Below are 17,623 nucleotides of genomic sequence, written 5' to 3'. Positions count from 1 at the left end.
ATGTCTTTATAAGCGATCTCCCAACGAGGCAATTTAGTAGCCAACACTAATCTAACAAAATAAAAGACATCTAACAAAGAAGTCATAAACATGTAGCATCCTCGCTATATTTTTAAGCTCACCCAAATCTGCCTTGTGGAGACCAATATAAAACCTTCTATCGGCTATAACTAGTTGTATATATATGATAATTGTTATGCAACGGAGATGCTAAATCTTAGATATATATAGCTAAACGCAGCTACTCCTCTCGCTATAATTCTGTATATTGCAAGCTGTGTAAAACGGTAATACCGATTGATAGACTAATAATTGTCGTCTATAGTGTCGCTATTTTTTAGCGCTATACTATATATATATACTAGTATATAATACTAACAGAGATCCTACGCCTGACAGCTAAATTATAAGGGCAGGATATCTGCGTAGTTGATATATCTGTGGCATTATTCAGATGGTATACAAAAGCACTCATTGAACATGTTATCCCCCCCTAGTATATGAACAGCTTTGTATAGATAGCTGCAAACTTGAGTTAAAGCTTAGGGCTAAAGTTTAGTCATCTATTCTGTGCAACATCTCCACTATTTGGTAATGTTATCATGGAGAACAGACAGTATCTATTGGCGGCTTTTGATGAACTAATAAATGGAATCTGCCAGAGTATATGAACTCTTATCCAATTTCTTCATTGAGATTATATCCATCTACTAGTCAGTGAGAGCAGGTCGGGTCATCAGGGACTAACCAGTATATACTCAAGGTCCTCCTGTCAAGCGCTAATATGTTATAAGCATTTGTTCCAACACTTAATGCATGGATACATCTCACAAGCGCAGCTATGCTCTCGAAGGCTCTTGAGACACGAATTGTGATATGGACAATGGACTCTAGTCGCAGTCATCTAAGTACAATCCAAATCAACTTTGTCTTACTCCTCTAAAGCGTCGGACAGATTGGAATATGTCTCTTGGGCAGATTTCCAAAGCCAGAGCTGTTTTGGTTTTTATTGGATACATGGAAGCAGCCACTGGGAAGATACACTGCTGGACTTACAGAGGGAAGCTATAAATGTCATGTACTCTCAGGCAGAAGAGCTTGCGTTTGCACAGATGGGGTAGTTACTCTCTCTCTCTCTCTCCTCCCTCTATATATCTCTGTCCATCCTCTCTTCTTCTGGACATGTTACATAATTGTCTGCTTGTCCGCTTCATTTCAAATCCTCCCTGTGATGTGTTCGCCGGGCCTCCCTGGCTGTTTCACAATTCCATCCCCTCGGAGCATATTTTCTCTCTCTCTCTCCCCCTCTCTCCCCCTCTCTCTCTCCCCCTCTCTCCCTCCCTCTCCCTCTCTCTCCCTCCCCCTCTCTCCCCCTCTCTCTCACTGAATTAGCAGCAGTGCTGGTTTTATAACACCATTTATAGAGAAAGACCTCTGATGGAGAGAAAGCAGTCTGGCCTCTAAAGCAGAAGAATGTGTGTACATGTTCTCCTCGCAGCCAGTAAGTCCTTCTATAGCGATGGTGGAATAAATAGTATGAAAGATGGAGAACTACAACAGTTACTGAGGCTCTGTTTGAAATAACTTCCTATTCCTAAATACTGTACTACATTAACATTTTCAGTGTCTTAATTCTCTGTGTGTAAGTTTGTTAGTTTTCTCAAGTAATAATAGTAATAATCTAGTAATATTGAAAAATAACTCACTAAAATCAGTAATGTCAGCAGTTACTCTGAAATTGGCAAAAAAGTATCTAACTTAAGCCACCGTACGCTGCCGCTCATACCGTGATACAAGCCATTTGTAGTCAGTTGTGGGAATGGTCAGAAGAGTTGTGCAGATGCGGGGAAAAACACACGAGAACAGGCGTACGCGTACGTCTGAGGGAAAAGACTGCGTACGCGTGTTTCTTGTTTTGTGTGTACACAGATTTCTACAGCTGAATATTCACACAACTTTAAGCCTCTGGCCCCATCTGAGCTCAAAGGTCCCCTCACTAGATTTTGGTCACATGGTAACATTTGTACCAACTCTGTTAACTGAAGTGGACTGTGATTGAGATTATATATATATATGTATATGTGTTTATTAGAGTTAATAGGAAATCTGTCACCACTGAAACACATAATTAAACCACCTTTTGGTTTTCCGTTACATTTCAGGTTCTGCTCCCACCGTACGAGGAGGCCATTGCCATACCACCGAAGGAGCCCCCTCCCCAGTATATGGAGGCATGAGAGACACCCCAGCTGCTGGATCCTATACCCGAAATATATACCTATACCCAATACCTACTACATCTCCCTCCAACAGTAGGACCCCGATACTGGCTGGAACGTGTTGAAAAGCAAGACCAAACAATGTCGTAGAGGCCGCTTTCAGCTTGGATTCCTGCCAATCTTAGATTAGATTAGGCCAACCCTGAGCCAGTATTGCCATCAACTCTCCCCCCTTACCCCACCCCCAAACACCACCCTTGGTTGTTGTGACGTATTTTCCTCCCCCCTTGTCTCCTATGTCCCGCTCCAAGGGCAATATCGGAGCAACTTCATCCGCCACCACCAGCCCTCCCCTCTTGGCAGTTGCTGTCCCCCTGGCAGCATCTAAACTCTTGCACGCCCCGAACACTCTGTCCCAACTTAATTTGCACTTTTCTCTGAGTGAAACGTGCACCGGTCAGGCCACCAACTGTTAACCCCCGATACTGTGAATCTCCCTCGTGGTCTTTGTCTAGAAACAAACTACCTGAAGAGAGATAGCGACAGAGAGAGTGAGAAGGAAAGCGACATACACGATCAGTTATGCAAGAGCACTTTTTTCAGAAATCGACGAATTTCCTTCATTGAATGTAATGTTGAGGTATTTTTGTATGACTTTTTTGTATAACAGTGAAAACTGAGAGAAAATGAAGTGAGTAGTGAAAGGCTGTTCTGTTGTGGTGAAATATCATCTGCGTACTGGTGTAGTTTGTCTTGCAGGAAATCCCAATCGAAGGAAAGGGTTCCTCGACCAATAACAACTGCGTCTTCCTTTTGTATCCATGTTACAAACTGTGTAAACTTGTAACCCATTGACTGCCAGTGAGAACCTCGTTCACCCATTGATTTCTACCACCATATTCCAGTTTGCCTTCTGGTCCATTTCCTGTCTTTTCCGAGAACTCAAAACATTAAGAAAGACTGGCATTAATGTATCAGTCCAGTGAAGCACTTATCACAAACATACACACTACAGATCCAAATCCAAAAAGGCAGTACACACTGTAAAATGTGTAAACAGAGTGTGAAAATGTTTAAGTGAAGTCCTTTTTTCCCCGTTGAGTTGCAGCTGCAACAGCATCGTCTGTGTCTTTTATTGTTTTTGTTTTTTTACATGGATCATGGTGTATAATCTGATCTTTTTAGTTGAGCTAACTTAGCTGGACTGAGGGCATGTGTGTGCGTGTGTGTGCGCGTGTGTGCTTGCCTGAGTACTATGATGTAACTCCTAGGTCCTTTATATGTAGTAACTTTTTTTTTTTTTGCACATGCAGTGATATCATGTTGAGATATTTCCTATGCTGGTGACCTTTTTTAAAAAATGAACGATGGATGGGAATCTAAAGCCGTGAATTAGCTTAGTATAGTAGCACAAAATCAATATACACAATATGAAGCTAGATGCTTGTATTTTGTAACTATTGAGGCAACAAGTTGAGACATAATAATGGAGCAAACAATATTAGATATACCTAATCCATTTTTTTCTGCAATAATTCCTAAGTAGTGTTTGCTATCAGCAGAAAGAACTTTAAATAAAAAAACATTTTGTCATTCGGACTATGCAACAGTGCATCCAACAACCCGTTAGACCTGGAAATACACGTAGTATTCCATTTGATACTAATACTGTAGTTGATAATGTAGTCATCTGTTGGCCCTTTCATCGTTGTCCCTGTGTGAATTACGACCACTGCTTCTGCAAATCCAACAAAGCTGAAAATGAAATTGCACTTTAAAGTCAGCGTAAGCTCACTGAGAACCGATGTGTTTGTGTTGTGTTCATGTTTACCACGGTATGCTGTAGCTAGGTGGTTTCTAATATGAGCAGCCACAGGCTTCTAAAACATCACATTTACAAATCAATATTTCCATTTGCGATGTGACTGAAGGAGTATAGATTATATACTATCTGGACTTGTTTTTTGGCTCATTTTATTAGAATCACTTCAAGACTGTTCTCCATTGCTTTCCATTCACACACATCCTCTTGTTGGATCTGCATGAGCTCATGTCTTCAATTCTGAATAATAAAAAGCAAAATTAATATCTGTCTGCTGTTGCATTTATTTGTTAAGTCACTGGTTTGAGTCTTTTTTTGTGATTGAGCTTTTTATCAGCATCTTGAAAAGAACAAATATTTAATTTAGCCATCTTAAATTAGCAAGAAGCCTTGGAGATGAGATAAAAGACTTATCGGGATAAACCTTAGGCATTAAGCAGTTCCTTTTATTTTATTTGGTATTTTTCACACATTACTGACTTTTGGATATGTATTTCCAGATTTTTAGAAAAATGTTTGACAATAGATTGTATTGCAATCACATGTGGGATGGTCCAAGTGTTTGCCATACACATTCTACATCTTAAATAAGAGGCACTCATTTTCACACAGATGTTACTAATAACATTAACGATGGCTCCAGCATGAACAATACCCTGCAGCCAAAACAGCTAAATGGAATGCAGCCATTATTAATTTTATTATTTACACCTGTGTCAAAATGTCCTGTGGAAAAAGGCCTGTTTGTTTTCTCTTACATGGATTTATGTGTTTATTAGAGCTGACTGAAGCTAACATCTTATTCAAATTACAGGGTGTCTGTGTCTTCTGATAGGGCAGTTGGCCTCTTACGAAACACTACTCAACAAACATTGAATGCATCACAGGCTGGAATTGAGCACAGTGACTCGCCGAGGGCTGACTGGCTTGATTCAACGCCAAGAACTTCACTTTAAATCAGTGTCTAACCACTAATGCGGGAGTTTAATTCAGACATTACATTAATCACGTTCTCTTTTTATTCAAAAGAAATGATAACTGGTACAAGGTCCATACAAATTGTGTTCTTTCTCTGCACATACAACCAGCCAATAATTCATTACCAGATCTGACCAGATTGCTCTAAAATTAAATTAAACATAGTGACATTTTGAGAATATGACTATATGAAAAATGGGTGTCCAGTTGATGTGCGTGCATCCCGCTGCCCTCAGACATTCAGCATCCCTGAGTGGGGGACGAACAAGCTGGCAGATCAGCAAGGATTTACCCGCCTGCCTCAAAATGGAGTCTGGCATTACCTTGGGTCTGACAGTAGGCTGACCAGACAGACGCTCACCTACTTTCTGCCACTGGGACGGGGCAGGGAAAAAAACAAACAAACAAGTGGGTCACATTCTGTCTCTTTTCTTGCGGAAATGCTCGTTGGATGCAGATAGAAGGTTGTACAATGACATTAGCTTCAAAAAAAAAAAAAAGGGGGGAGATATTTGTGAAAGAGGACACAGGAGGGGCCAAAAGGTGGTTTAGCTAAATCTGTCAGCAGACTTTGTATGACCTGGATAGCATTCGAATGCGTCTCTAACAATTCCAGTTTTACCCTGAAGTAATAATCATAACACAATAAAGATTAGAGATACTTTAGAGGTATTTTATGTACATAGTCATATTACCCAGTAGTACACTCACTAAATGCATTCTTAAAGGATGTAAAGTTGTTCAGTGTATACTTTGGCTTGTAGCAATGACAGAAGTTCATGATCAATAACATTGTGTGTGGCAATACAAACCACACAGCATCCAGTAAATGTCCATAACTGATCACATACCATCCAGATGATGTTCCAATGGAAATGTTCGATACTTGCACTCTAGTGGCCAACACGGCCTGACTGGTTTGTACTCAGTTGACTTTGTTCTACACAACTGGAGATAAATGAGTCACTGAGACAAAAATAGTAAAGAAATAAGTCAAACAGTGGCCCAAAAATGTGCTGGAGGATGCTGTAAGTCCCCTAAAAGGATTTTTCCCACTATTTATGTTGCAGATTGTTTACTGTTAATTCAAATCTTATTCTGCAACCTTTTTTAGATATTGTCCTCATTTGGTGCTGGGCATCTGCTGCACGTGAAACAGATCATCTGGGATGCTTTCATTCGATTTAATTGGGAATCAAGAAAACGGCTTAGTAAAGCAGTGAGTGGAAAAACTGGGCCAAACCACTCGATGGATGATGGACGGCTTATATCTCTGTCTCTGGATAGATGCACCAGCCCGTCTGTATGGTCAGAGTTTCAAACTCAAAAGGTCAGAAACAATGACATTCGATCTTGACGTCTATGGGATACAGTTGCAGTATGAGATTTTACCTTTCAGTGACTGCAGCTGGCATCTGCCTGCTGTTGGTATTCAGGCTTTCAGACATCACTCTTTCTCCTAATAATTGCATTTATTTCAAACATTCATATTTGATAACATTTGATGTATTGTTAAATGACTTAAAAACTTTTGATGCCAAAAGGAAATATCTAAATTAGATGACTATGAGGAAATATCTAAAGATCTTTTTAAAATATTATTTGTAAATGAATTTATTTATTATGTTTACGACTGTCACTGGAGAGAGGAAGTCGCACTCATTCCAGCTGTTTAAGCCTGACTAACTTTTGAGGGTAAGACAGTTTTTCCTCAGTTGTCGTGGAACTGTTGGTGTTCAAACTGTCAGTAGTCTGTAGGGTAAACACAGGTGTTACCAATTCTATTAAGGTTTTGTTCCAATTATTGTAGCAGAGCCTTTCCAGTGAGCCAGCATGCACAATAGCAGCACCCTGACTCCGTTTGACCTGAATGGAACAGAACCTTAATTATACTACAACTACTATTTCATCAAACTGGTTGTTTCTCATCCATTTTGGCTTTAAAGTTGAGCTTAATATCATTAAAAATGTGCATAGTGGCCAAACAATAAACTGTGTCAGGTTCAGTTTGATGAAAAGCAGTTACACCTGTAAGGTTTAATCAACTTCAGCAAGCTGAAGTTATATATTTAACAATCGAAGAGCTCCAACACACCTTTCAAACCACAGCCAACAAATGTCCAACTAATACTGATGTTTTGCAGGTGTTGCTGTGGTTGTGACATTAGACACACACAGTGACACAAGCTGAACTGTACAATGACTACATGAGTATTTTCTGGCAGCAGGGGGTTGAGACACAGCTTGAGTCATCAATTGGTTTATGATGGCTTTAAATGGGACCTTTTAAATGAGCCCCTTTCTTTAGATGTGGCTGATAAATAATGAAATTAACCAGCACACCACTTTGTTCTGGACGTCAGTGTATTTTCACTTGCGTCTCGGAGGACATCAACGGTATGTTTGACATGAGCAGCCATCACTCTCTAAAGCCTTTAATACTTCTGAAAGGAATGTCCTTACTCGATTACAGTCAACAGGCTGCAGCTAATACAGCAGGCGGTCATCACAAGGTTTATGTAAGTGAGAGAAAAGCCACACCATTCTCCATTCTCTGTTGCCTAATATTAACATCAACATGATGATGAGCAGCGAGATGGGTTGATTGTCATTTACACCGAAACAGATGTTGTCATGCTTTGTTACACAGGAAAGATGGACTGTGCCGATACTCGTATTGTAAACTGCTCTGCAGACTCCAGGAAATCCCTAAAACAGACCTTGAAAATGTTCCTGAGGAAACCTGATCTGAGAACACCAAAGACTACACTGGTGCTCTCTGGTGGACACATGCAGGAAAAACATACTGTCTGTACAGGCAGGGTATGTTGATCACAAATTAAAATAAGGACAGCAGCATGTACTGTTAACACCGATTTTATTTATAACAACGGGGTGGGGAACAGCTCTACTGAGGTGGCTGCTGCTGGTCTGGCATGCTCCTGATGATGTCAGAATCGCCTGAAGAGGGAAAGAAAACAAAAAGTCAGTAAAAAGTAATAAACAGCCAAATATACAGCACAGACATCCATTATACCCACTGTATAAAACACCTCCTACAGTAAAGTTAACATTAGGAGGGTAAATGTTACCAACGGAGCATTCATGAACCGACCAGAAAGCACTGGCAGTTCAGTAAGTGCTCTGAACGGCTTTCATCTAGCGAACCACTTGTCCTGAATTGGACACTTTGAAGAGGTCCAACAGGCGCTTCAATTCGCAGAAGAAACCAAGAGGCAGGAAACAGAAAATATATACTATCTGGAAGTTTTAACAAACCGCAGCCTCAGCAGTGAACCCAAATATTTTAATAATTAAGGTCGATGGAGACATTTGTGCAGTCTCATTTGCGGAGCTTTTGACATTACGTTGATAGTGATACTGATGCATCGATATTATCTCAGGTTGCATTACAACAAAGACAAACGTAAGTGATAAAACAGGACCACAAGATTACAACTAAAGCATAATAAATCTCACGTTTTTAACATTATTTCCCTCTCTGACTTGATTTTAATTGCTGAATGCTGGTGTGTTTGTCCTACATTACTAATATGGCTCTAGGTGAACAAGTTTGTTGGCTAATGTAATGCATACTCTATTATGGATCGTTAAATGCTCTGCTGTGGTTTAAGGGCCCTTTTGGCTGCAGTTCGGCTCGGTCACATAAGCTCACTGGGACCAGTCCCCTGAGGCTGCTACCAGACTGTATCCGGCTGAAGCTTTTGTCAGAAACATCCCATTAGTCCATCAGATATTTTAGTATGGGTCCACTCCAGCATTAATTAGCCAAAGAACACACTCAATGTTTGACGGTAGAGGAAAAGTTTGGGAATCAATTGCACAGTACGGCAGACTGTGTCCAATACAAAAGGTACTCACCAGGGTCAATAATCGCCAGTGTGCACACCCTGTAGTATTTGCCGCAGGCTGTGCCGAGCTCAATGTTGTTTCCACTGTAGTGGTGGACACCGGTCTTGGCCAGCATAGCGTAGTACTCAATCTCAGATTTCCTGGACAGGGCAGAGACAAAAAGGAAAATGTGAGCCAAAGCAGCAGATACTCATAGAGTCAATTTGACAGGAAACAATACAAAACTTCCCCCAAAACACAGACAGAATTAATAATTCTCTGTAACCAGAAGATTTTCAGACCTGTTGTGTGTCAATATGTGCACGGAGGCAGAAATCTGATTTAAAAGACTAAACATTATTTGATTTACCAGTATTTGAAATCTATGACATGGCATAGAGACAAGCATCAGTTTGCACATTAAACATAATTTTGCATGAGCATGTCATGTTATTAAGGCAGTTCACTCAATGGTTATTTTAGGGAAAGAAAAAACATTACTGATTTTCTCCATGGATGTGTACACACACACACACACTTGCAACAGTAGTCGATGCCATATTGTTTTTATGTTCCAGTTTATTACTGTTGATGTGTGTCTGTTACAAGCCGTGTCAACCACACAGGCTCATCTGCCCACAAGTTGTTTTAAACACACAGGTCATAGGCTTCAACAATCACATAACCCCCCCCCTAAATGATAAAACAAATGACAGAGCAGGTATGAAGTTTATTGATTGTTGTTGTTTATTGATTCTCTTCATGTACCTGAGAGCAGGGCAGTTGTTGGCCAGGATAACCAGCTTGGCTTTTCCCTGACGGATCATCTTCTGGGACTGTTTGTAGCCCAGGACGTATTTCCCACTCTTCATCACCAGCTGGAGACGAGAGTTGATGGACTCCATGGACTTTTTCTGAACACATAACATAAAACATACTAAAAGTTAGTGACAAGGACATAAAACTACATCGCTAACTTACACTGAGCTCGCACAAAACCCACAGTGACACAACGGGAATAATGAATAAAACTTTATCAAGAGGACGCAATGAAGTCAGGCCATTAAATGGGTTGTAAATGTACGTTTGTGTAAGATGTTGTCACATTTCGCTGCTGTTAGATTCAGCAAACTAGCATTATATCATTAGCCACCCAGCCGGTTACTGTAGCTGCAAACTCCAGCCGACATTAAACAAACGGAGCCAAAAAAAACCTACGGCAGCCAGAAACGTGTTTGTAACGTTACACATTCACAGCCGGCAGTATAAGGCTCAACCACACACACACAGCGCGGTGAACAACACATTCAACGTGGAGCTACAGCGCTGGCTAGCAGGCCCCGACAGAAACACGTGCAGTCCGAGTCGAGCCGAGCCGAGCCACTCACCGTTTTCTTTGCGGCCACCATTTTTGCGGATTAGTCCGGACCGGCCAACCTGCGGGCGAGAGGAGGGAAGGAGGAGACTGTGGTTAAGGTGTAGGGAGTCACAAAGTGTGTAAATGAAGAAATGTCGTCGTGTTTTTTGTGATAAATCGGGAGCTCGTCTTACTGTCGGTTAACTCAATATGGCCTCGGAGAGAAAGGAAGTACCGGCGTGCATTGCGCTGCTATGTGTCGGTGGGTCTGCGCAAACGAGTTCTGCGCATCCTAGTCACTGCTCATGGTTTTAGAGATCAACAGAGTTACAGGAGAGTTATATAATGTGTTATATGTGTGTTATATGTGTGTATAAATAACAACAGATTAATTCAATTAATACAAAATAGATAGACTTGCTGCCAGGTAAGGCAATTGTGTTTATTTAACACATTTTATTACAGGTAAACTCATATTGAAATGTATGCAAGTAACATTTACAGAAGAATAAAGTAAAATAATTCCGGATAATGCAACGGAAACAAAAAAGACAGAAGCACAGACACATACGACGATTAAGGCTAATAGAATACTATTACCTGCACTAATATGCAACAAAAACATATGTAGGCCTATATAAATAATAGTATCCATTACATTTCTGTAATAACACTAATCTATTTTAAGATTTTTTTTCCCCCCATTCATCCATTTTACACACAAATGCATCCAAAATAACCCGACAACAGACAGGTGCCTTTCTGATGCATATTGGGTACATTATGGATCTCAGTACTTCTACCACTGAGCAGGTGAGTCATTGTTTTTTCACACATTTTGTCACACCTCTCCGGTAAATACACTCAGGGTTACGGTGTTTGCTCAAAGGCACATTGACCGGGGGCCTAGTTTTTGGTTTGGCGAGGAAAACGCGACTGGTTCACTTTCCCCGCTGCAAGAGGTGGCCGCCGCACACTGACTGAATAATGTATTTTTGCCCCTGCGCCAGCCTCTTGGAAACAGCCTAAGTTACAGTACACAACAGAAGCCCACATTTCCCCTGCGTGCCCAACTGTTCTGTTGAGAGACTTTTAGCCCCACCGCACAAATAGCTGGACGCGTTTTTGGAAGAAGAACCATCATGCGCAATTACGCAGGGGACTAAAGGAATTTGACGGCCAGCCTGTGTTTTTTTTTTTTTTTTGTTTCTCCTCCAGGGCTGTCCATAGTTTTGAGTCCTCTCCATATACAGAGACGATATCTATGCGCGACGTCATCGGTGCAGCCACAGCCACTCCTCATCATTTAACTCTGAAGTTAACCATCCAGTTCTCTATGTGCACAGGACAGGATGGGATGCTCCACCAGTGCCCAAACTTCAGCGGTAGATACGACTCGACCCAGTGCTAAGCCCGAGGAGAGCAACGGAGCCAGCACAACAGGTGATGCACGAATCTTATATGTATTTATGTAATGTAATGAATGTGTTTATGAGATATGTGATCAATACAAGTAATAAACAGATATACAGCTTTGTGTTGTAGGAGTAAGGTAGCACTCATTTCAAGCATATTGCAAGTGGCCTAACACAGAATATTACATTAGTATTAGTAACTGAATACAATGCTGTCAATATAATATGAAAAGATATGTAAGTAAACTAACAGTAATATGTTACAGAGTGAAATAATCTATCTCAAAACTTTCAAGCAATAAGGCTGAGCACTGTGCATGGCTTTACTTTAAAGATGTTAATGGCTGTGACATATCTGTAAATATTAATTTGCTATAATGATACCACTCAGATTATGTCTATAAATTGATTGAAATCAAATGTATTAATCAAAGTACTTTTAATAGTTATTTTATTTAGTAACACAGCCTTGTAACATGTTGGCAGAAATGGTGTCATAGAAGTTCACAGACATCTCCAAATACAGTTTCATCATCCATTAAATTACACTGTAGTGAGCACTGCTACTGATAAAGAGGACCCAGTCTACATGCAAATGATCATCAGTGGATTTCTGTTGGGTACAGTATCTGATGTCTTTAGTTTTAGTGAGCCAGAGCTCCACAGTGACAGGATGGGAAAGTTAATTGTGATTATTTAACAGTGGTTTCTGGCTCTGTTCTCCCTGAGAGAGACAGTGGCATGAAAGCAGATTTGGTGACAGTCTACAGTTTCAATAGGAAATGGAGAAGCCACCTTGGACACTCCTTTGTTGTAGTGGGTCAGACATGGCCCGCCTGTGGTGCATACGAGCACACGTTTTAAGGTAAAACACCAACACTGGATCCATTTAGCTGTGTTAAGAAAGAGTCAGAACTACTAAATATATGCAGGACAAATTTAATTTCCCTTCAGAAGCGGTTGAAGGTTTATTTTCACCAAATCTGTGTAGTTGTGCAAGCTTAAGTATTACTTGACATAACTCAAAGAATAACTTGAAAAACAAGTAAAAGATTTACAAAACGGGGCCATCTCTGAGCAAGTGTTCCTTGCTCTTTGCATTCCTTAAAGGAATATTACAAGCCTATCAGTGCAATGAAAGCATGGAGACACATGCATGTACGCTCACATAAATGAGTATGCTGAAAAATCCTGTTTAAGTGTGTTTAAGCTCATGTCAGATGAAAAGCCAAACCAGAGTTTTCCACTGACTCTTGTCGACTTGGTGTTGTTGTTCCAGTCATCTTAGAGGTCAAATGGAAATTTATCAGGATGTAATCTTATTTTTGCATGTTGCTTTGCCTTCTGCTACTTGTCACTCCCAAGAAAAGAGAAGGATGACATTTATTAACCTGCAGATTCATTTCTCAAAGTGTCACTCTTACATCAAAATCCTTCATCTGACAAATTGGATGCACTAATTCATTATTATTACAACATAAAAACTATTTAATGTAGTATTGTAGATACTACTGACAGGCTTAAGATCAGTGTTTACCAAGAAACATTTTAATAATGTAATATTTTTTTTAAAGTTAAATATGACAATTATCATGAAAAATGTGGGGAAAAACATCTTGTTTGTACAAACATAGAAGGTCAATGGTCAAGACTTCTCTGATCCATGCAAATAGCTACGATGCAAATCTTTCAGGAAAAAAAGGTCTACAAGGAAGTGATACACAATTATCACCTAATACATGGCAACCTGTTTATAGAGCTGTGTGGTATGAGGCTGTTAATGTTTATTAAGAACAATCCACGTAATCATTTACCCTTTCTGCTTCCGATTATGTGTCATTATTCATCCTACCCAATGATCTGTGTCAAATAGCAGCTGTTTTATTCTTTTCCCACTTATTTGAAGAAGGAACAGTTGATGGAGTATTATTCTGTTTGTGCACACATTCTTGTCGCTCTTTTTTGTTTGGGTGAAAGTGGTAGCTTTGCATGGTCCAGTGGCCGGAGACTGGAGTTTAATCCTTGGATGACTGGAGTCATTCTGCCGGCATTTTGGCTCCATTCTCAGTAAAAGTTCAAAGAATGAAACATGATGGTATTTTTTTGTCCATCCCCCACCAAACTTATAAAACGTAATTGTATTATTTTGCCAGATAGTTATATGTCAGAGCATTCTGCAAGTAAAGAATTTCAAAAGGTGCCTGAAAAGAGTACAAGTTGTTTTCAGTGTTGCATGGCACCCATAGTTATATTTGTTACTTTTTAACTCTATGGCTTTGGGTTAAGTCAACTCTGTGGCCATCACGTAGGCAACACAAACATAAAGTAAACTGAAATAATAGAAACCATGTTTGCAGACAGATGACAGGAAACGTGGGAGAGGGAGGAGCAATAAAAGACGCAGGGATGTGGTCGACATGTAAGCCACAGGGAGCACCCTGCAAAATGGGAGACATTAAAATAACTCAATAGATACATGTGAGGAATGTTTTTACCCAAAGCAGACAGAACAATATCATTAGAGTGTTTAGCATAGGTAAACCCCAGTGAAAACAAATACTACCCTGACCCTTGACCCTGGTGTCATACAGTGTCCCACACAAGGTCCTGTGCCTCACATAATACATTGTTACTGTGAGATAAGAATGTAATGCTTATCTTGTGTCTTATACAAACATGATGATGTTTCTCATCTTAATTACATTCAAGGATTTTTTTTCTCGCATCTTAATTACATGAACAGTAACAATATGGTACATAATGCACTTTTATTTAGACATAATGTGACACTGTGTTTAAAAAACTCATCAATTAAACTGTCAAGAAAAAGACACGATTAGAAATATGTTTCAACTTTGTGTAAACTGATATTGGGTTTGAATTGGGCACAATTATGCTCTGACCTTTATTATGAAAGTTATGCAATGAATTCCACAGACTAATAAGAAAGCCACATCAGTTGTCTTAAACAGGTGCAATAAAACCTCTCTGCTCCTGCTCAATCTGCCTTTTACAGTCTGAGCCCACTCCTACACTCCTGAGTCCACAGACTAAATAGTTTATTTGATTTTGTAAGTATTAAAATAGTTTTTTTAAGTGGCTAAAATATGTCTTGCTGCTGCCCCGTCCACAGCAGTACAATCAAAATCTGCCTACACAGTCTTGATAAATGGTCTCAACAGCAAAATGAGCAGTTATTTGAACAAGAATTTATAGTTATGAATGTTTATTTTCACTCAGATTTTTATGGATGCTTAATGAGACACTCAACCTTGATTTCATTTATGTATTTTTACTATTTCAAGCCAAATGTCCAAAGGCTTTAATACTTGTGTTCCTGACAGGGGCAGCCAATGAGAATGGTAAAGTAGCTGAGGACAGTGAAACTATTCCAGATCAGACACCTGCTGAGGGCGGCGATGCTAAGCCTGCAGAAGAACCTGCTGCAGCCGCGGCAGCTGCAGACAGCACTGCTGCCGCTCCACCTGCAGGGGAGGAACCTCAGCCTGCTGCAGCCAGTCCGCCTGCAGAGGCAGCAGCACCTGCAGAAGCAGAAGCAGCACCTGCAGAAGCTCCGGCAGCAGACAGCAGCGCAGAGCCTGCAGCTGAAGCTCCTGAGCAAGGTAGGTTGGAATCAAAAGCAGCACTGGGACAGGTCGAAGACACTAAAATAGTTTGTGCATTCATAAAATTCCCTTTACAAACCTTAAGGCCTATTTCTATATAATATTCCCATACTCCCCAATATTTTGGTAGATCTACAGACAAACACACTTTAGATTTGGCTTTCCTGTAATTCTTCTGATAATCTTTACCTGGCCAATCCCACTTCGTCTCTGCAAAATGGCCACTTTAAAGCTGTCAGCTGGAGCCTTGCTAGGCTCTAAGCATGCTCATTTTCATTGTGAGCCTTATTTTCCATGCAAATTACACCTTTCTTCTAATCTCCTAACAAAATGACCTTCTGGGGAAAGTCTTGTGACATTTATCACACTGACTGAACACTTCACTTCACTGTGTGTGTCCTGCTCTGTGTGTGTGTCTCTGCTTGTGTGTGTCGTGTGGAACCTTATCAACCTTTTTTCCCTACTTCATGCGGAAACATCTTTACAGGCATTTTAACATCCCAATAATTATTATTATCTTTAAAGGTGTGTAACATTTAGGAGCATCCTCAAATTTAATATAATACTCATACGTACTGTTTTCTTAATGTATAACCACCTTGAATATACATAGGCATGTGTATTGTTTTCATTACTTACAATGAGCTGTTTTTATCTACTCCACAGCGTGGATATCTTTCATGGAGTCCTGCCAATGTTGAACCAGCATGTTTCCTACCATTTAAGAACGGACCAAGTCAAAAACGACCTGGCCTGTACAATAAGGCACAGTTTTGCGCCACTGTAGTTTCTTCCTACAACAACTTCACGGTCCTATCTCAATTCCCAGGCGTTGCGTACAAATACCAAGACGCCAGCTGTGTTCCAGTTAGTTCAATCTTGCAACTTCACCTCTAGATGCCACTAAAGCCTACACACTGGTCCTTTAACTGCGTCTCTGTTCAAGGATTAAAACACTGACATCATTATCTAAATTTGTGAAAGTGGTTATTTAAATCTGTTACAATACAGCAGGTGGAAAACAATAGTCACTAGTCATCAAGGGAAGGGGAACATATTAGGGACCTGAGCACTGCTCCACCTCTTACACAGTGACCCAATGGACACGGGCTTCCACAGCACCCAGGTCCCTTCTGTCTTTCCCTAGACTCTCCACAGTCCCACTGCTATGGAAGTAACCAGGCGGTATCCAACAACACTCAGACATGACTTTGGCCTTAAATGAACACACCAGGAGTGGCCACAGGAATGCGTTTATAAGTCACACATCTGATAACTTTAGTTAGTATTTAAGAGTTTGTTTCAGCACTTTAAGAACAGATGGAGTTTAACTAACCAGGTAACAATGATTTAATAAATTATTATTTCAATTTTATTCCTGTTTCAACTCACAGAAGAGTTTTTTTTATTAAGCTGCAGTCTTGAAGAAATTGTTTTAAAATCTATTTAATTCTTCCTCCTGACAGTGTAGATTGTGTAGGATGTATAAATGTGGTGTGGTAGACTCATGCATGAAAAATCAGTTGATCTGTAACTATTGTCTGTTGAAGTTATTATAACTATTGTTAAGGACTATATATAGACCAGATATTAGATTCACTTAACTAATTTTTAACCAGTTGGCTCAACCACGTTGTCAGTTAAGACTTTTTAAGCTTTTTAAATTCAAGTCAAGTCAGGGGGGTTACAATCTGTATAACATTTAACACCCTCTGTCTTTAGACCCTTGATTCAGGAGATGAAAAATTCTAAAAACTTTTAACAGGGAAAAAAAAGAAAACTAGAGCCACAGAAGAGGGATCCCTCTTCCCGGATTGAAAAATTCTTCAGAATGTTTAATTGAGACATATCACTTCCTCATCCACCATGGAGATCTGGAAGAGGACAGGCCACAGAATGGATCAGCAAAAAAGAATATACAGATTTTGATGACAAAAATATTTAGATTTATACACTTTAAATGAAAAGTAGGATCCAGAAGGAAGGGAACCTGAACCTGTTACCTCTCCTGGTGCTCTGGTATTAGTGGGTGCAACATAACGATCTATAAAGAGAGCACTTCAGAGCCACTACAGGTCTGCCCAGTGATAATCTCTCTGCACAATTGTCTCTAAATGATACATAGAAGTTCTCCACATGGAGCTGAATGACACAGTGTGGCTTTACATTTACTGCTCATGATCAGTTCACTTATTGTTCCACGATGCAAATGACAAGCAGCCATCAGGTTCATGAGGTCAGCTCTTAAATTTCCTCTTTGTCTAATGCAAAGTGTCTACCACTGTAATGCTGAAAGAAAGATGGACAAAGTTGCAAATCCAATACACTGCAGACCTATGCAATTACAGTATTTT

The 17,623-nt window shown here is 40.1% G+C and overlaps 3 protein-coding genes across 4 annotated transcripts in view; 2 read left to right on the top strand and 1 right to left on the bottom strand.

The window, feature by feature from the left end:
* Positions 1 to 4,302, top strand: part of laptm4b (lysosomal protein transmembrane 4 beta) — an 8,154-nt gene extending 3,852 nt beyond the window's left edge. Inside the window, exon 6 of the mRNA XM_035681936.1 lies at positions 2,163 to 4,302. Coding sequence (XP_035537829.1) covers positions 2,163 to 2,237 — 75 coding nt within the window. The 3' untranslated portion in view covers positions 2,238 to 4,302. The remainder of the gene's footprint in view (positions 1 to 2,162) is intronic.
* Positions 4,303 to 7,880: 3,578 nt separating this feature from the next.
* Positions 7,881 to 10,520, bottom strand: rpl30 (ribosomal protein L30). The gene is made up of 5 exons (XM_035682046.1): positions 10,423 to 10,520; positions 10,260 to 10,308; positions 9,640 to 9,785; positions 8,902 to 9,032; positions 7,881 to 7,980 (listed from the first exon to the last, which is right to left on the bottom strand). Exons 2-5 carry the CDS (start codon positions 10,278 to 10,280, stop codon positions 7,928 to 7,930), a joined length of 351 nt encoding a protein of 116 aa, XP_035537939.1. The 5' UTR covers positions 10,281 to 10,308; positions 10,423 to 10,520; the 3' UTR covers positions 7,881 to 7,927.
* A 663-nt stretch (positions 10,521 to 11,183) lies between these two features.
* Positions 11,184 to 17,623, top strand: part of si:dkey-284p5.3 (uncharacterized protein LOC557830 homolog) — an 8,831-nt gene continuing 2,391 nt past the window's right edge. Inside the window, exons 1-2 of one of the 2 annotated variants that reach the window (XM_035680903.1) lie at positions 11,184 to 11,671; positions 14,994 to 15,266. In XM_035680903.1, coding sequence (XP_035536796.1) covers positions 11,581 to 11,671; positions 14,994 to 15,266 — 364 coding nt within the window. In that variant the 5' untranslated portion in view covers positions 11,184 to 11,580. Of the gene's footprint in view, positions 11,672 to 14,987; positions 15,267 to 17,623 lie in introns of both variants that reach the window. The other variant, XM_035680902.1, reaches the window with a different exon arrangement.

This window comes from Morone saxatilis, unplaced genomic scaffold (genome assembly GCF_004916995.1).
Source record: "Morone saxatilis isolate NCDOM2014 unplaced genomic scaffold, NCSU_SB_2.0 Contig9, whole genome shotgun sequence".
Taxonomy (NCBI): Eukaryota; Metazoa; Chordata; class Actinopteri; family Moronidae; genus Morone; species Morone saxatilis.
Note: the sequence above shows the minus strand (reverse complement) of the source record. Positions and strands in the feature narration are given on the sequence as shown.

Coding starts and splice junctions, on each gene's coding strand:
- rpl30 (XM_035682046.1), bottom strand. CDS start 10,280: ATGGTGGCCGCAAAGAAAACG. Junction 9,033..9,639: donor AACAACTGCCCTGCTCTCAG/GTACATGAAGAG, acceptor TGCCCTGTCCAG/GAAATCTGAGATTGAGTACT. Junction 7,981..8,901: donor ACTGGCGATTATTGACCCTG/GTGAGTACCTTT, acceptor TTCCCTCTTCAG/GCGATTCTGACATCATCAGG.